Raw genomic sequence first — 20010 nt, 5'->3', positions numbered from 1 at the left:
ATCTTTATGGCATTCATCAAAATGTGAATGGAATAGGTTAATTTTGCAAATAATCATACACTCTTCCTTTTTTTTTAAAAAAAAATTAAGACAGTGTGGAATATGATAAAATTAGAACAGGATTCTGACCTCCTTCATTAAGGACAATAGATGCTGCTTCTTCCCTTGTATATTCACCTTTGGGTAAAAGGAAATATCTTAATAGGAGGAATTAATGACTAATTCATCAGTACAGAACTAAGGGGGAAATATATCCTGTTTAGGACATGTCAGTCATTTTGATGTGTGGACTGAATTTTAATTTCCAACTAGATATTAGAAAGTTATGTTAGTTTCTTGATTGTTTATTCTGTTTCACTTTCCAGTGCACCAGTATGGATGGTGGCATTTATAATTAATTACTGCAATAACACTTGGAAAAATTACTAATGGGCCAAGGTCCACTTGTCCTAGATCTTGTAAAGATAATGCTTTCTTCAAAAGTTTACAATTGGTACCTCAGGTTATAGATAGCAGGTGCATACAGATTAACTTGAAAAAAAGAAAACAATTAGGCAGTGTTGATTATCACGGTGGGCACTAGCTTCAGCACTCCAAAAGTCCAGCCACTGTTAAGGTTTATATTTTTCAGGCAGCATAAGAAAGGAAGGACTTACAGGAAGACAGATGTAGTGATTTTTGTGTGTATTTAGGAATAAACCTTCCAAGCACTATGCACAACATGGGGAAAAAATTGAACTTGTTTTATGAAAACTCGACTGCACTTTGCATTCATTGGATTCAGGAATGGGTCTTATTTTGAATGAAACATGATGGGTAGAACGGAAATAGGATGTTAAAGGCTGTGAAATGAAGACAGGTGGCTCATGTTTCAATGAGAAAGAAATTGAGCAAGCTGTGGAAGAATGTAGAGCTATTTTAGCTTATTTGAAGTAATAGACTAAAAGTGGTTTTGCATGTGGGCTTTGCATATATCTTAGTGGGCAAGACCGTATTGGTTAACACTGAAGAAAAGGTTGTATTGATAATAAAAATGCAACACAGAAGAAGAGATTTAATGGAAGAATAAGTTAATGACTTTGATAGTGCTTGACTATGAGGGCGTCCAAAAAAAAAGATATGAGTGGAGGTTGGCATCCAGCTAGGAAAGACATTCAGAAAATTGATTGTGAGACTTATCTAGAAGGGAAGTGGTGAGGTGAGTTTAGAAGGACGTTAGGGCTCTATTTTGTTATGTTGAGCTTGAACTGACAGCTAGGCAGCCATGAGATGTCAGAAAGGTGGAGATTTTAACTTGGACAAAAAGTAGTCAGCTCTGAGTTAGTAAAGTTCTGTGAATCTACCGCACTGTCAGGCTGATTGAACCAGTACCTGTGAATGAGGTGATGCAAAGGCAAACTGTAGAGGAAGATGATAAGAGATGACGGGCAAAACCCTGTGGGAATTTGGCATTAAGAGGAGTGGGAGAAATAAGGGAAGTCTGAAAGAATAGCTGGAGATGTAGAAGAGTACTGAGTCTTAAAAGAAATCAGAAAAGGTCATGCTTTCAAGAAATACATGTAGCCAACTGTCTATAAAACATCTTTTCAAGTGCAGTTGAAAAGTAGCTAAAAGGGGTAGAGCATGCTCGAAGAGATGTTTGACTAAATAGTTTGCTAGATATATTGTACGGTCCAAAAGCTTAGCCTGTTTTGTTCACCAAAGCCAAGATAGGGAGAGTGTAGGATGGAATTGGGGAAACGAGATAAAGAGAGAGATTGTAGAAGTGGCATGCAGTGATCTTAGAGATGAGATAGTGGTGAGATAAACACAACTCATGGGGTCATGGGTGACTCTTCCTCGCTTAATGATGAGAGACAAACCTCACAACTTGCTGATGGCGGTGTGAAGGACCAGAGGGGTGGGAGGGGGGAATGATTGCGGTGGAACTGTCAGTGATCACGCTGAATTCGTGGCTGCTGCTCTCCTGTGTGGGTGACAAGGAGGAGAAAGAGAATAAAGGAAAAGAGGAAGAGGAGTAGAGGCAAGCCAGAGAGTAGTTTGCTCTAAGTTTCTAAGAAGCTGTTGGTGAGGTGCTGTATAGAAACACTAGTAAAAAGAGTAGATGGTGAATAAATTAAAAGTGGCACCCCCTCTGCCCCAACCCAGAAACATACAGGACTGTGGATTTGGGATGCATGCCATTTTTAGTAGTGAAATTGGTAGCTGAGAGAAAGGGAAATTTCGTTAAATTTTTTTTGGTAGTATGTCTTAAAGACTATGTATATACCTGTGATGGTGAATGATTTTTGTATGCATTTACACATAAAATTTGTTGAAATTTTTAATGTAAATAAATGATAAATATATATTCTTTTTATATTTTTCATATATGTTTATGTTAATTACTTGTTTCCTATCCTGATATTATCTGCCATTAAATGTTTATATGTATTTCCTAAAAGATAATAATAACAGCTATTTAAAGTAGAGGCCTTTTGAGAGCCGAATCATATCTGATTTGATGTTTTCTATCTCACTTACTTGAGATGATGTTTAGTGTAGTTTGCAAACTACTGATTTAAAAAATACAGAAATTTAACTGTGAATGCAGAGATGATAGAATTTAAAAAAAAGAGAAGTCAGTCATTTCTTTAGTAAGCTCAGCTTCTATATACTTGAACATATACCAGTTTTGAAGTTCTTATCCTCTGTAGCGTAGCTCTTACTCGCCCGTTTAAAAATTGGTCAGGGGTGATGTGCTGTGACTGGAGTTGGGCAGTAGTTAAGCAGTTAGTGCATCACTTGGCCAGCGTCTAGGTCAGCCGGGATTCAGATAATCGGTGTTCATGAAAGCAAGACTTGGATGTGATGGGTTGTTCAGATGTAAACAGTTATAAATGGTGCACTTTCTTCATTGGTTATACAGAAAATACAGGATTTCAGTTTGCATTTAATATTCCCTTACCATGTTGTTAGTGGAAAGTTAATATAATCTGTCTGAAAGATCTTGAGCAAGAAGTGTTTCTGAGGGGTAAGACAGCTTTAGAGCACAGAGTTGTAGCAGTTGCGTGGAATCATTGAGGGGAAAGGGAACAAGGAACAGCAGTAGCTGCCCTTACTTACTTGGCTGTACTTGGCATCTCACGTGGTTACTGCCGCCTGTGAGAGTATCAGAAGGTAGGTTTCTACGGGAGATCTGAAACTGGAAGAAGTGTTAGAGATGGAAAAGGGAGCAGAATCTTTTTTTCCGTTTTTAATTGTGCTTAAAACTTACTGTGTTTTATAACAACATAATTTAATTTCTTTGTGATGGTAAAAAAAAAAAAAGGCAACTTTGGCCATTACTTATTTCACTTACTATCATATATTTTACATCCAGAACATCTTGAGTCTTAAACCATAACCAAGGTGGTGTTAACCTCCTCCTTGTTTGGGGATGAGGGGAAGATTGTCATAGAAAAAAATGTTTTTACATTTCTGTGACAAAATTACAGGCAATTAATTTATAATTTGATTGCATAGACCGCAGTTTGAATAGTCTGAATGTAGTACAATTCCTTTACTGCTGTGTACTTCATCACAACTATTTGATATGGGGAAAGTTATCAAAGACAGTCACCCAACTCAGTGTGGTCTTGTTGCTCATTGAATCCTCTCTCTTTGAACATTGTAGTTGTCAGATGAGCAAAATTACTGCCTGAATAAATATAATGCGCTCAGCTAACTTTCTTACAAGTTTAAAAATGAAAGACTAGGTGGTATCTGAGAATTAAACTTACCAGTTTTTAACAGCATTAAATTAGAAGAATATATTAGATCCTAATTGATTATCCCTTTTAACAAATGATGTGTTGGACACCTTTTCAATATACAAGTCTATTTTGAAATTTAATAGCTCAGTCGTTGGGCTCGCCTTTTCTCCCATATGCCTTCAGGTTCCTGGAGCTACTAAAGAAGCAATGCTGTTATTCTTCCTTTCCCTTTCCTATAGACTTGGATCTCTGCCCTCAGATTTATGTGGCTTCTTATCTCATACAGTACTCTTACTTTGGATTTGCATGTCAGTTTTTATGTTGTTACTCCTGTAACTTGTACTGTTCTATTCATCATTCAGGCTTTCTATTTCCAGTTTCACATCATTTGCAGAATTTTTGCACCAGTGAATAACTGGTGAAGGTGTAGTGACCTGTAAAAATTGGCATATGGGAATAACCAAAGAACAAAGAGCTTTGCTTTGGGATAGGCTTTTTATCAGAAGACTGGGTTCTGGTTACGTTTTAGCATAGTTAAGAATTTCTCAAAAGGCTGTGTTGTTCAGCCATAAAGGTATGTAAGGATCGGGAAAATACTCACATGGCAGCAGCAGTCACCACTGTAGCAAGGGTTTTATTCTGTAGGTCTGGTTTATACTTAATAGAAATCGAAGTACAAAAATGATATGACAAAACAGACTGTGTACTATATTCCTGTGAATGCACATAACCATGCCAACTTTCTTTGCGGATCTTGGTTTCTGTGGGTAAAAAGTGTGAACTGACTATCTTGGTTTTTTTTAATCTTAAAAGAAATGATCTTGCTGTATCATTCATTTCTCTGAAAGTACTTCCAACACTAGATATGCAAGTAATTTACATTCTCAAGTTGTTTATTATCCTCTGATAGTGTTTGTGAGTAGAGTGGAAAAAGATATGGGAAGATGAAAGACCTTTGATATGACAAAGGTCAGGTTGGAGAACACATATTGTGATAAAAGTTGTCTAGTCACACAAAGTTCATATTTCTATTATATTTACTTTCCTGAAGTTTCCTTTGCTGCAATAGTAGAAGCACCAGAATAGGTATGTTAGGGCGCTCTGACTTGACTACTGTCCCTGCTACTCTAAATGATGATGTTCAAAAAATCTCTTGTATTTATCTGCCTTAGCCATTGCTATGCTAGTCATTGATGACTGAGGAATTTCTGGTGTTACTGAAGATTTTCTCAAGAAAGGCCAGCTCAGGCTTTGGAAGATGAGAGGAAAACACTATATCACCTCTTTTTTTTAAGAAAAAAAGCATATGGATGGAATGGGGAGAAGCCTTCAGAAATATTGCTGTTCTCCAGTTGCTTACATAGCTTGGAGAGTGCTCCTTGGCATCTCTTCTTAAAACAAGGGTTTAAAAGAGGCAAGTGACTTGCCTGCTTCTCCAAACTTTTCACTGCTCTGTGGTGTGCTTTCTTTTCAGGTTCCAGTAACTGCTTTAATGTATTGGTGGCAGAGCATGGCCACCGATAACCGGTAACAATATAAAGACCAGTCTGAAATTTCAGCTTATGTTGCAGACAAAGAGCACTTACTTCTAAGAGCCATGGGATGCTTGGAAACTGTGGCAAAAATATCTTTTTTTTCCTCCTAGGAATGTAAAGTTACTCTGTGCTGGTTGTTTTGCAGTGTCTGATAATTGGGGCTGGACCCTGCGGCCTTCGTACAGCCATCGACCTATCATTCCTAGGAGCCAAGGTGGTGGTCATAGAAAAGAGGGATGCCTTTTCCCGCAATAACGTGCTGCATTTGTGGCCCTTCACCATACATGACTTGAGGGGCCTTGGCGCCAAAAAGTTCTACGGCAAGTTCTGCGCAGGATCCATAGACCATATCAGTAAGTACAGCTGCTGCTGGGCACAGCAGCACTTGTTCTTTGTTAGGGAAGGGTGGGTGAGAGCATGGGGGTAACTCATTAAAATTCAGCCTATACTAGTCATGGCTCTCAAGTCCTTACAGTACAATTCAGCATTACCTTTACATAGTGCGTTTCAGGCTGGACCTAGATGTGAAAGAATACATTATGCTATGAGATTATCACACATGCAATATATATCTATCGTCTTTTACACCTATTACTTTCCAAGACGTATCTTTTTCCTAAACTGAAAAGTACTTTTAAGGTTCAAACCTTTTTTTTTTCTTTTTGGATGGATAATTTTCATGTTTTTACTGTTAGATTCCTGCAGCTGCCACATTATTCTGTTTCTCTTGAGCATTGTAAGCGACTTGTAAAAAAGAAAAATTACTGAATGCTTTTGAACATTCTTGTGAATGTTGATCTGAAAGCAGGAACAGTTTTGGCTTTGTTAATTTTTGAAAGAGTAATTAAGATATTTTCAAGAACAGTGTCAGCCTATGAATAAGCTTTGATTAAACAGAGGTTTACATATTAAAATTTAGAATAATTTTGATGAATCTCAAATTCGGAGAACTCAGTCTCCTTTGAAAACTGAATGCTTTGGTGGAGCAGGAGTTCATATTTTCAGTTTTTCTTTTTTCAGTTATTTACTGGACATGGCACAGCCTGGTTTTGCCTGACAGTCTGTGTTCTCCACTGGGCATAAGTGGGAAGTATAAAGTGGCACAAACATAGTAGATAAGGTTTAGCTTCTTGTCCAAAGCAAAAACTGGTTTGGGTTTTTGGGTTTTTTTTTTTTTTTTTTTTGGCAGTGAATAGTAAAACTGGAAGATCTTTGGAACGTCAGTCTTGCAGATTGCTTTTTCCCTTCTAGTTTTTTGTCATTTTTATTATTCCAGTACATAGTTCATGCTGTAGTCTTTCGTGTCCCAGCTCAGCTGAAATTTAGTGTTTAGGTGGAGTATTCTTTCATTTCAGTATCTGAAACATGACAGTAAGGTGTCTTGCTTCAAGTTAACAGAGTTTGCACACCGTCATTTTCATACCCACTACCTACGTTAACTGAAGAGGAAGGAGGTGGTGACAACTTACTATGCCATCACTAACCCAAAGGTGTTAGGATAAAGGTGCAGTTCAGTATTACAGCTAGGCTGATCAAATGGCTGCTTGCCATCTGTGACGGAAGTGCAGTCCCGCTTGTGCTGTCTTCCCTCCCTCTCCTGCACTGCATGTTCTGGTTGTTTCCCCTGTTACTGATTTGAGGGACTGAAACATAAAAAAATTATTTACTTTTTATTCTTTGAAAAGGGCTGAAGTTTCAGTTATATAGAAGTTTCTTGGCATGCCATGATATTAAGCACTAGTGCTACTAAGATGAAGTGCTGGGAACACAGCTGGGAAAAAAAGTAGCAACTGGCCTTTAAATCAGTTTATCAGTAATGTCAAACACAGACGTGTGGGCATTGTGCACTCTTTTTTTTCCTGTCATCTCCTTTTTTTGCAGGTATCCGTCAGCTCCAGCTTATCCTTTTGAAGGTTGCCTTGATCTTGGGAATAGAGATCCATGTCAATGTGGAATTTCAGGGGCTTGTTTATCCTCCGGAGGATCAGGAGAACGAAAGCAAGTAGCATTGAAATGGGTAGTAGAGAAGGGGGAAGTTATGGTAGGATACACAGACTCTTGCTCCTTAACCCTGCTTATGACTCTAAGTCCTTTCTTCATGCTCTGTTAATGAAACTAATGATTAATACATTTTTGCTTGAATTTTTAGTAGGATTTATTCTTTCTAGTGACAAATCCAAATGAGTTACTATGTAAAAGAAAATTACCTCAAGTACTACACAGAAATAGACCACAACGTAGATCGTAATTGCTCCTAAAATATTTAAGCCTCTTACACTTAGAAGATATCTTTCTAAAACAGCTTCTTTCCTTGCATTCACTGAAAGTATTTGTATCAGTGAATGATCCATGTTATGCTTTTTGTATCTTTATGAATCCTGTTCTCTTATCACCACGGGAGATGGTGACTGACTTGTTTTTTGGCAGCCTATTAATTGAATAGATAGTAGAGAAGGTATGAAGGTTGTAGTGATCCTTAAAGGTAATAGGCAGGGATGGTTTATCGGAGCTGTCTCTGCTTCTCATTAACACAGAGTAGCTGTGCAAGTCAGCAATAGCTCTGCCAACAGTATAGCTGTCCTGCAGTGTATCTTTACTGACCATGTAAGAAAGGGATTATGGACAGTAAATGGTTTTATTTATTTGTTCTATTATAAGCACTGTTTTTTGTTGTCGTTAATTTGGAGTTTATCAACAGGAATAGGTTGGCGTGCATTGGTCCACCCAAAAACCCATCCAGTATCTGAGTATGAGTTCGAAGTGATCATTGGAGGGGATGGCAGGAGGAACACCTTAGAAGGTAATGATGTGTCCATAATTCGCTTTGAAATAGAACTTATTCTTAAATTAGTTAAAACAAAAATGACCTTTAATATCCCAGTCAAAATCTGGATAGACATTTGAGTAGTGAAAGGGGATATAAAAAGTCCTTGTAAAAATCAAAGACACATGGGTCATCTTTTTTCTCTTCCTGACCACTAGCAATGGAATTAGATGTTTTGACCTGGATAATTTTTCCTACATCTTTTCTTTAGTTGAGTAGTGTTGTAGCTCATACTTTTGGGAGTAGGAATTGAAATGTTGAATATTATTCTGTGTAGTAGAGAATCCTGTTTTAATATTTTTTGATGCAAGTTGCAATTTTGGTAAAAGAAGTAAGAAAGAGAGAGAAGCTTTTTTTCTGATGAAGCAATTGTTACTTTCTCTGTGGAGGAGTTTGTAATTCATCAGATCCATTCTCTGTTTTGTGGGGGCACCTGTCTGTGGCATGCTGAGCCTTCTCTGAAGGTATTCTCTGTTTTTCAATGTTACTACTTTATCTTTCCCATAGGGTTTCGGCGAAAAGAATTCCGTGGTAAACTAGCAATTGCTATCACAGCAAACTTCATCAATCGCAACACAACAGCTGAAGCCAAAGTAGAAGAGATCAGTGGTGTGGCCTTCATATTCAACCAGAAATTCTTCCAGGATCTACGAGAAGCCACAGGTTTGGCAGCAATTGCCAGATTTCCAGTGGAAACTATTTGTCCTTATTATTACAATTTTGTAACTCAGGTATCATGTTTAGTCAATAAATGAACATCTTGTGCAAGGAAGTCAGCCATTACTGTCTCTCTTTGAATTCTGACTTCCTCATTTTTACAGCTGTTCTATACAGCTGTACAAAGCAGATGTGTATCATTCAGATGTGTGTAATTTTTGTTCAGAAGTGGAGAACTTATTTCCCTGAAGGTTTTCAGGAAATCTGAGCCCTAAATAGGAAAAATCTGAATCCTGAGTTCAGTTTCCTGCACTCGACATTTGAATGAAAACTTTAGAATGATGATAAATGTATTTTTTAGAAGAGGTAGCTATATGCAGGTGAAATGTGCTGTTTGTGGTTTTGTTGAAGATTCATATTTTAAAGTCACCACAAGCATAAGAGAAAGCTGCTTGGCATTCTCTCTGCAAGGCTTTCTAACCACATTGCTTCAATTTACTTTCTCCTGATAGAGCTCTTGTGTTACATGTAACATGTAACTTGTTCCTTCACTACCGTGTCTTGTTCTGTCACAAGGTATTGACTTGGAGAACATTGTCTATTACAAAGATGATACACACTACTTTGTCATGACTGCCAAAAAACAGAGCTTGCTGGAAAAAGGAGTGATACGACATGTGGGTATTGACTTTTCCTATACTCATTATAAATTAAGATTTTGATACAATTTGCTTTCAGTATGCTGAAAGAAGGGAGAAACTCTCTTTTTTCACCACATAATGTTTTTATGCAGGTGTATTTTAGACCACAAATATATGTGGTTAATGCCCCTCTGAAGTATTTTGGGCCATCAGAAGAGTGTTACAAGATCTATCCTCTCCAAATTTGTATTCCTTTTTAGATTTTGGAGTTTCTTTCATTTTAAGAAAGCATATTTAAAATATGCTTAAAGAACCTTTGATAGCTTGATTGAGCTTCCCTCATTTTATGGTAATGAAACAGCAGAGAGTGAAGAAAGTATTGGAAATATATCTAATTCTGACAGAAGCTGATTTAAAAGTAGTTTGTCCACAAATGAATAAATACGGATTAAGGTCTTGTGCCTTTTGTCTGAAGTGTGTGAAAATAAATGCTCAGAAGTTTCTTAGCCATTTCACAGTCAGAAATGCTAGTAGGACTGATTACTGTTTGCAATATCAAATTTACAAATTTTCTCTTGGAAGCATAAACATAGGTAAGAATGAAAGAAATTAGAGGGCAAACCTGTATCAGTGTAGGAGTTTTAATGCCAACTGTTGTATATAGGAGTCTTAAAATAACTGTGTGGATTTGACTATTTCACTTTAAATTTCTCTTGTTGGCAGGATTATGCTGACACAGAGTTATTACTCTCACGGGAGAATGTGGACCAGGAGGCTCTGCTAAACTATGCCAGAGAAGCAGCTGACTTCTCCACTAATCAGCAACTGCCATCATTGGACTTTGCCATCAATCACTATGGTCAGCCAGATGTGGCCATGTTTGACTTCACGTGCATGTATGCATCTGAGAATGCAGCCCTGGTGCGAGAGCAGAATGGCCACCAGTTACTTGTGGCACTGGTTGGGGACAGTCTCTTAGAGGTTTGTGTTTTAAATTTATCATATGTAAACAGTGGCTTGAAGCATAGCCACAAGCCATTGCACCCATCACTGAAATATGCACTGCCTGTGAGGTGGTTACTATAAGGAAAATGGCTGTTTATTATATAATAAAGTGGGAGGTTTGAAGGAAGGGTAGGAGTGTTGGGAAAACAGAATATTTAGGATAGCCATGATTTCGCTTAAGAAAACGTGCAGAGTTTTTTTTTTTCTGAAGTTATATCTATCTACTTCTTATTGGGACAATTAGACTCTCTACAGAACCTACTGTAGGCCTGTTAATAATTAGCATTTTGTAGCTGCTTAAGAAGTACAATATTGAAGAAAAGCTGTTAAGGCACTCCAGGCTATGAACAGTTGTTGGAAATAGAGGAACATTTGCTTTGGGGGAGCTCATGGGCAACTCACCATGGTTTCCTCTAGCCCAGTGGGAGTGGAGCTTTAAGTTAATTACTGAGTTATAATTTCCCAGCAGATTAGCATCTGAATATATTCTTGTTAATTGTTTACAGTTTTCCCTAACTGATGCTTTTCCTTTCTCTGCTTTTTTGGTAAACTCAAATATTAGCCATTTTGGCCAATGGGAACTGGAATAGCCAGGGGATTTTTGGCTGCAATGGACTCTGCTTGGATGGTACGAAGTTGGTCACTCGGAGCTAGTCCTTTGGAAGTTCTTGCAGAGAGGTAATAGAAAAAATGCGTACACTTTCAGTTCTGATCTAATCCTCCAACATCTCATCGTTCATTCCAGTTTCTTGTAGTATAAATAAATAGACAGGGTGGGAAATACAAATTCTTACTGTTTTTAGTGGATGCTTGTGGATATAATTCAATCACAGAAGAAATTTCTGAAGGAGCTGATAAACTGGAGTATATTTATAGAGGAATAAGAAATGTTGCAGCTGTTCTTGGTCCTAGTTTTAAAAGCAGATTAGACGAAGAGTCTTTTTTTGGTGCTTACGTTGAGAAAGTGAGCCTGACATACTGTTACCAGCCTTGCAGTAGCAAAGCAGATGAAGATGTAAGTACCTTTAAAGTACCAGAGACAAAAAATCTTGCCATCCTCTATGATCTTGTAAATATCTTCTATGATTTTCTTTTAAGGAAGCTAAGACCTGCTTTTATTTCATGTTCTCCTAAATTGATCTCTTCGTCTCATATAAGCCAAAAACCATCTTGTGTTTCTTTGGAGCATTGAGTTGTTGATATTTTTGTCATCTTTGATGAGTGTTGCTTTGGTAACTCAAGGTGATATCTTAGAGATCAGAACTTGGGTAATTAAAAGATGGAGTAAGTAAAAGCAAGGTTTAATAGAACCTGTTTTAAATGTAAGCATTAAAAAAAATTGCATAAATGGCACAATGGATATTTAAAGTTTCATTTGTTTGAATTTAAAAAAATGATGAAGATAATATTGTTACAGTTGGAGGCAGACTTCCATCACCTTTCTATTAGTCATTTGCAGACAGCAGTAAGATCTTCCCTGAGCCTTCTCTTCTGCACACTGAACAAACTCAGTTCAGTTGGCTTATCCTCACAGGGCAAGTGCTCCAGTCCCCTTGGTTGCCATCTTCCTGAGTTGCTCCAATGTCTTTCTTGTACTGTGGAACCCTTTCGGTTATGCTTATTGCATTGGTTTCTTCCCTCCTTTTGATTCCCGGAGTTGTATTAAATTGCAGACTTTAATGCACTTATACTGAAACTTAGCTATTCAGTGTCTGAAGGGGTTAGATTTCTGATCAGAATGTTTATCTCTCCAGGACTGACTTAGCAATATTACTAGTGATGCATCTCTTTAAAAAAAAAAATACAAGCCACAAAACCTAAAATGAACAAAACAAAACCTAAAACTTTTTACAAATTTTATTTTCTCAAGGGAAAGCATTTATAGGCTACTGCCTCAGACCACCCCTGAGAACGTGAGTAAAAACTTCAGCCATTACAGCATTGATCCTGCCACCCGGTATCCCAATATCAATGTCAACTTCTTGCGGCCACAGCAGGTAACTGGACAAATATGAATGCTTGCAATCTGCATTGTCTTTCCTTAGGTGAAATTATGCTGTTGTTTTGGGAGCACATAGGGACCTGATGTGACAGTATAGCATGGAAGCGGTGAAAAGCATATATATCAGTCAAGTGTAGATCTCTGCACTTTAACAAATTCCTGTTTAGGAATTTTTGATTTTGACAGTTTTAACGTTACTGTAATGATACATGAAATCTATGTGCGTATGTGTGCGTGCACGCATTTTCTTTGTAATAATCTAATATAGCAGTATGTCATTGCAATTTGGTATCCACTCAGCAGCAGCAGTCAGCTACACTGTTCAGCACTGATGAACTGTTCTTTGTTGTTCTGGGGTTCTTGAACTAGAGATTTCTGCTACATAAGTGCATTTGTCTTCGTTTTTGTGCTTTGGGATGGCTCCTTCGTGTCCTGCTCTTTCTATATGGATCTTGGGTGCATGGCATATTGCTCACTTTTATTTTTTTGTGTCATTTTAGGTACGCCACTTGTATAATACAGGAGACTTAAAAGACATTCACCTGGAAATAGAGAACTTTGTGAACTCCAGGACACCAAAGCTGACTCGAAATGGTAGGCCTGGCTACTGCTCCATTACTTTCAGTGCAGGATCAGTGCAGGACATAGAGCAGCAAGCCTCTAAAGTAATACTGAACCAGTCTCTTTTGGTTTAGGGGAAGTATCCAGCAATTGTTTCATCAATAGTCTGATTTTCCAATTTTTCAATTTTCAGTTAAAATATAGATATAGTTTTGTTTGACTGATTTCCCTTGCTTCATAATGCTGTTATATTTCTAAGTGTATTTCCTTATGCAAGCATTTTTTTCACCTCTGTTGTCATTCTTACTTAGAGTGCAGAAACCTAGCCTGAATTCACTCTAACAGTAAACTCAGAATTCTTACAAACATAACAGAAGTTATTTCTTATGCAGTCTTTTGTGTTCATCCTTTCCTTTACTTAATCTCATCTCTTAGCTTAACTAAGTGAAACCTCACTTTGCTTGCAATATTCAGAAATTTTGGTGCCTTCTGATAAGCATTTCAGTATCTTTCTGCTTGTCCTGTACCCTCAGGGGTATGTTGAACTTTTCCTTTTGTGCATCTTGCTTTTGGATCTCCAGATAGTGTCTGGGGACTCAAACTGGCACTTTGCTGCTAAGCCTCCCTTTCACTGCTGAATAGCTATGTAGTCTTTTGATTTGTTCCCTTGAGGCTGTAATCTCCTCAGATCTTGCAGTGAGGCAAGGTCAAAACAGGTCAGTGCTTCTAAAGGAAAGCTTTCAATAGAAAAGAAAAAGTTGCAGAAGTACATTTGTAGTTCTTCCATTAGAAATAGTATATCTGGGCTTTAGATAGCATTTATGCTGCTATATCCTTTTGATCATATTTAAAACAAGCCTTTGTGACTATTTTATAATTTCTAGGGCTCTTTTACAAGGCCTAGAGTGAAAACCGTGGCGAGTTATAACTTAGGTAGTTACTTTTTAGCAAATTAAAAATCCTTTCTTGGATCTACAATAGATAATATTTTTTTTTTAAATATTAATTCTGTCCTTTCTTGCTCATTGTAGAAGGAGCTTGTTGTTTACATGGAGGTTTTATTTGTTGATTCATTGTTTTTATGTTGGTTTTGGAACTAATGAAAGAGATGTAGTACATTTCTATTTAAAAACGTGATTTCTTACAGAGTCTGTAGCTCGCTCTAGTAAATTGCTCAGCTGGTGCCAGAGGCAGACCGATGGATATGCTGGTGTAAATGTGACAGATCTCACGATGTCATGGAAAAGTGGCCTAGCTTTGTGTGCCATTATCCACAGATACCGTCCAGACTTAATGTGAGTAACTGGCTGTTTTGAATAACTGGGAAGAGCAGAACGTTAGTGATATTTGGAACTAATAGTGTGGAGACTGAGGCAAAGCATTTGTGACTTATGGAGAAATGAATTTAAATTAATTCAATTAAACTTGATAGAAGCTGGTGTATGGTGATTCACCAGCAGAGTGGAAGGTCATAATAGCTTGATGAATATGAAGATAAATGTGTTGTCATTTTCCCTTCTGGATGATTTGACAGAATTAAGCTTCAAATTGGTACTGACTGGAAAGCATTATTGACTGGCAGCTCTTTTCTCTGTGAAGTTAGTTGACAATAGTTGATAGCTTCAGTTAAATTTCTCATGAGCAAGTCTCTATGCAGCTCTTTATAAATCTCCTGTTTAACAGTAACTCTTTAAAAAGACTTTTGGGCTGTTCTTTTTGGAAGTAGTGACCCACAGTCTAAATAGAGACATTGCTACTGTTTGTGCACTAACATGCTGATTGGATGAATGAGAGGGGCGTCCTCTTACATGATATATTGGGTAAAACAGTGCCCAGATTCTAGAATGGGAAAAGGCTGGCTCGAAGAAGTACCAGGAGCAAAGACTCTGGTACTTTAAATGAAATCTGGAATGGCTTCAACTTTGCAAAGGGACATTAGAAAATAAAAAATGCTAGAGCTGTATTTAAAGACATAATCGAATGTAAAGCATGCTGAAAAATTACTTGGTTATTCTCTTCCATGTGCACTGAATTACTTCTCTATTGGTGTACTCGAGTTAACCTGAGCTACTCTATTTAATAGCTATATAACTTGTGGAGAGTTCAAATAGCTTTTAAAATGGTTTCTATAACTCTCTGTAAGTTATAGCTTTTTATATAGTTCTACAAGTTTTGGAAAAAGCCAGCAGAACTAAAATATGGATCAGACAAGAAAAAAGGGAACAGAAGTGAAGACTTAATTTAGTTCTGAGTACACAAAAGATTTTACGTAGGGGAAAACAATACGATCTTCTAGCAAAGGAGGAAGTGAAGATACTTTTCAGAGGATAATAAAGTTTTCAAGAAGAAAAATCTGGGTTTGGAGGAGGAGCAAAAAAATTTAAAATAATATATTTGAGCCAAAGTTCACTGTAATTAAGTAGCATCAACGATCCCCGAGTTCTATCAGAAGACTGGTATCTACTTGTTTCAGTGCTTGCTGTCTTTCTGTCCTTTGCAGAGACTTTGATTCTTTGGATGAGCACAATGTGGAGAAGAATAACCAGCTGGCCTTTGACATCGCTGAAAAAGAGTTTGGAATATCTCCCATTATGACTGGAAAGGAAATGGCATTCGTTGGAGAGCCAGATAAACTGTCGATGGTGATGTACCTCACACAGTTCTACGAGATGTTCAAAGACACCATCCCCTCTAGTGGTAAGGCATCTGGGGCAGGTCTTTAAGATTTAAAGACAGCTTCACGATGAATGTATGTGCTTCAGTTACCTTCATGCTGCTTCTGCATAAGTTCATACTAGTCACTCACTAATTTTACATTGGAAAAGTTGACTTCTTATTGCTGCTGATAAGGACTGTGTTAGCAGTATCAGAAGCAAAAAAAAAAAGAGTTAATACAAAATAATATTCCCAAAATAATGTCCTCAAAAGTTCTAAACTCACTTCAGCACTACTTGATAATTTTTCTGCTTTCTTGCTATTTTGAGGGGTTCATCTGTCTTGGCTAATGTGAGATGCCTTGCTAGTAATTGCTTAGTGGGTAATTTGAAAACACTGGCCAAGTTTTATACCTGTTTACCATCCATGAACAGTGAGAGTAACTTCAGACGAATGAGGAATGAAAGATCTTTGATTAGAACCGAAAGGTGTAATTGCCTCACACAAATCAATATAGCCTACCTTTAAATATTAATAGTGTTGTTATAGCTGTTTCTTTATTACTGATGATCTTAATTCAAATCCATCATTCTGGTGGGGGAAAAAAAATTGTGTTTAATAACCTTTAAAAAATATAGTGTGTATCAGATATTATTTCCAAAACTCTGAACTCTTAAGAATACTGGTGATCATGATGCTCTTTAAATATGAAAGTAAATAGAGTCAAGAAACACAATAGTTATTCTAAGTGGTTATAAACCCTGAAAGGAGAATTGATTTTGACAAAATGAAAAAGCAGAGTAGTTGAGAAAGGTATTCATTCTGAATATTACAATCATTTTGTGAGGAGAATTTAAGAAAAAGAGTGTTACGTTAAAAAAAAAAATCAGTGAGTCCTTCAATCATGTATTTAATAATAGCACCACAAAAATAATTTCTTGGCATTCCCTTGTCCTACCTGGTTTTGCTAACAGATAGTCTGGACCTGAATGCAGAAGAAAAAGCTGCCCTAATTGCCAGTACCAAATCCCCCATCTCTTTTCTTAGTAAACTGGGACAAAGCATCTCTCGGAAACGCACTCCAAAGGTAACTATACCACAGTCTTAACAACACTTGTGTCTGTTAGGCTGCTGTCCAAGTAGGTGGTACTAAAAATGTGTGTGTAAGCGTGTATCTGCAATGTGTTTACAAAAGACCATGTGTTCATCAGTTCTTGGCATGGGACAATACATAACATTTATAACTGCAGAATTACATCCACAATATATACTCTTTATTAGTGGTGTATTTCAGTCTTAAAATCCTAGCCTTGTGGTTGTATTTGGGGATATGCTTTGTATCAGAACATAATGGGTTGCTCAGTTCCCAGTTAGTTGAAAGTGTTGAAGAAATGTCCAATTTAAAGATAAAAATCCCCTTAAACAAATGGAGAATAAACTCAGAGAACTAACCGGTTGTGTTGCAAAGTTTATTAAGTGCACTAATGACACTTATCTCAGGCCAGAAAGGTATGAGAATCCTTATCTTTGGGTTTTCTTTTTCCTCCTCCTTCCATTTTCAGGACAAAAAAGAAAAGGAACTGGATGGTGCAGGAAAGAGAAGAAAAACCAGCCAGTCTGAGGATGTAAGTATTACAGTGAGGAATGTGTCAGGGAGGAAACGTGGTGGTAGGTTCCTTGTTCTCACTTCAGTCCTTTAATTTTCTGTATCCAGGCAGGGTTTATGTAAGAAATTTTTTTTAGATAAAAATTAATTATTCTTCAGAGGTTACGTTTTGTCGTAGCTATAGTGCAAATGTTTTGCTGATGCTTATGAAAGAATAGTACACAACAGATGAAATACTGTCGTTCCCTCATATTCTATTTTTACTGCAATTTCATTTGATTTGGTGAGGACACCAAGAATAAAACTTTCATTTAATAATGTCATGCAGTATAGTCAGAATTTTCATTCATGTTTAAACTTTAGCCTTGGTTAGTGCAAAATGCATACATTTCTATAGAGGCAGTCCTTCACTTGAAATGTTTATAGCCAAATAGGTGCGAGTGAGTTAAAATTTAGTGCTTTAGTTGTCAATGAAGGTTTGAAGATAGGCCTTTGCTTTGTGTCAGTGGATTCATGGCAGTGTTTCAACTGTGATCTCTTTGGTAGAGAAGTGTGTCAAATAAGGTTGAAAAGATAAGTAAAGTTTAACAGAACTTTTGATGACATACCAAAGGAAATTAAAGCATTAGCTTTCAAGTGCAGACTAATAGATTTGATTTCCACAGTGTTAGAAACCTATGACAGCAAAGGGGTAGAAAGGAAAAGGTGATCCAGTTGCATCTTGTTAAATTTTGATTGTTAGGAGGACATCCCACGAAGCTACAGAGAAGAAAGGCCCACACTGGTGAGCGCCCTGACAGAGAGGAGAATTGATGCTGCCATTGGGAATCAGAACAAAGTCAAGTCTATGGCAACCCAACTACTGGCCAAGTTTGAGGAGAACGCACCAGTGCAGTCTTCAAGTTTACGAAGACAGGTAGGAGAAGGATAATAAAACCCTTTATTTTGGAATTACAGAGGAAAATAATGAATAATAACATGCATTCCTTGAGACAGGATGCTAGGGGTGCTCTTCTGCTTCAGAGGCTCTCCTAGGTGAGTGTGAATCTCACTCAAAAGAGAAAAATTTAAAATTTGGGAGTATGAGATAGAGAGGAACTTCCTAATGAAAGCCTGTTTCCTTGTTGCTGCCTGTATTATGTTACATAATTTATTTCAGAAAACATTTTAGCAGCAATTAGATTTCTTTTATAACTAGTATCGCTGTTGAAAAGCTTTCCAGGAACATCCCTTTTCTAATGTTTAAGAGCTACCACTTAATTTTTGATTTGAACTTTTTCATGCCAGATTATGTCTGTTTGTTCTTGTGAACTGTGATTAAGTTTTGTGTGTGTGTTTAAGTGCAGCAGATGAATGCCTGGGAGTTCCTTTGCAATCGGGATATCTGTGTCATTTCAAGTGAGGCTTCCTGATGACTGCTGGTTGTTCAGGATGGTATCTGAACTACTGCCACTGCAGGGTAGTTGTCTTTGAAGTTAAATTTAGTTGCTTTAAGCTACTGCTGGCAGCGCAGTGTCAGCAGTATAAGGCTCAGTATGGTTTAAGTGCCTGAGTTCTTGTTCTGCTGTGTAGTCTGTCTCATAGCTTGTGCCAAGCTCTGTGCTGCCATGGCCAGATTGTGAGTGGGACCTGACCTAGCTACCTCAAAGCTAGGCCAAGTATGTTTTTGCTACGCTGCACATCAGTGTTGGTACTATAACAGAATCTCAAAATGGTGACGCTTATCCCACTCTTTACCAATCAGATGTTTCCTCAGCCACTGCATATTGGCTAGAATAACCAGACTGATTTGGCGGAACAGTCAAAATAAAGGGAAGGTCCAAAACATATGTAGTTTCCCATTTTTTGATGGTTTTTCCCCTTTTTTATTTTACTTGCTAAATGAATTCTCCCGTACCCTGTTTTTTTTCTTAAATGTTTGTCTGTCTTATTTTGTATCCTATTCCTTTGGCTTTCTTTGAGTTTCCTTTACTATTTTATCTTTCCTCTTTGGTCCCAAACTACTTTCCCTACAACCTGCATGCAGCAACCTGTCCTGCCTTATCAAGAACGTGTTCACAACCAACCATCCAGCAGACGAGAGCAGGGCCGTCTTGCTCCCATACCCCAGTGGAAACAGGTAAAGAAACTGATTATGAATATAATTCATTGCCTGCACCCAACACCAGCTATCACTGTCCTGTTTTTAAACCAGTCCTTTTCTAGCACCTTGTGTGAGTCCATTATTTTAAATAATTTAACTTTTAATGTATAAAATCAACATCTGCCTTTGGTAATGATGCATGGTTTAATGTTTCAAAAGGGCTTAGTCAAATCTTCGCTACACTCTTATGCCAGTTTCAGCTTCCCAAGGTTTCAGTGGATGTTTTAGCACAGACTTTGCCTACAGATGCAGCCTAGTGTAGGCATTTTATCATCCGGAATATCTCTAGATTTTTTTATTAGGAAAAAAAATTGAAAATATTTAAGCAGTTATTTCAACCAATGAGGTTAAAGGTGTCACGCCATCTTTGATATTAAAGCTCTTCCTTGGTATAAATTGTAAAATTGGTTATCAGTTTTTCTGTTCACATGTAAAATCTTGTGTGTTCTGCAGTTACAGGAGACTTTACAGTGATTTCCTTTTCTATATGACAAACGAGCTGTTCTTGGCAACTTCTCACATTCGTTGCATTGTAGATTCCTGTATTACTGTGAATTAAGTAAATTTTAGGTTTTCTGCCACAGAGTGTGTCAGAAGAGGGATCAACAGCAGAAAAATCAGCAGATATAAATTTTTCTTTTGTGTGT

General features: G+C 37.4%; 1 protein-coding gene across 1 annotated transcript in view; it reads left to right on the top strand.

The window, feature by feature from the left end:
* Positions 1-20010, top strand: part of MICAL3 (microtubule associated monooxygenase, calponin and LIM domain containing 3) — a 162921-nt gene that overhangs the window by 56936 nt on the left and 85975 nt on the right. Inside the window, exons 3-17 of the mRNA XM_086755798.1 lie at positions 5415-5622; positions 7151-7267; positions 7968-8069; positions 8601-8756; positions 9327-9427; positions 10115-10372; positions 10959-11074; positions 12267-12393; positions 12899-12992; positions 14107-14254; positions 15460-15656; positions 16589-16701; positions 17177-17239; positions 17963-18136; positions 19247-19339. Of these exons, the coding sequence (XP_086611924.1) occupies positions 5415-5622; positions 7151-7267; positions 7968-8069; positions 8601-8756; positions 9327-9427; positions 10115-10372; positions 10959-11074; positions 12267-12393; positions 12899-12992; positions 14107-14254; positions 15460-15656; positions 16589-16701; positions 17177-17239; positions 17963-18136; positions 19247-19339 (2067 nt within the window). The remainder of the gene's footprint in view (positions 1-5414; positions 5623-7150; positions 7268-7967; positions 8070-8600; positions 8757-9326; positions 9428-10114; positions 10373-10958; positions 11075-12266; positions 12394-12898; positions 12993-14106; positions 14255-15459; positions 15657-16588; positions 16702-17176; positions 17240-17962; positions 18137-19246; positions 19340-20010) is intronic.

Source organism: Chlamydotis macqueenii, chromosome 1, assembly GCF_036417535.1.
Source record: "Chlamydotis macqueenii isolate bChlMac1 chromosome 1, bChlMac1.mat, whole genome shotgun sequence".
In the NCBI taxonomy this organism is placed as follows: Eukaryota; Metazoa; Chordata; class Aves; order Otidiformes; family Otididae; genus Chlamydotis; species Chlamydotis macqueenii.
This window is presented reverse-complemented; position numbering and strand designations above follow the sequence as displayed.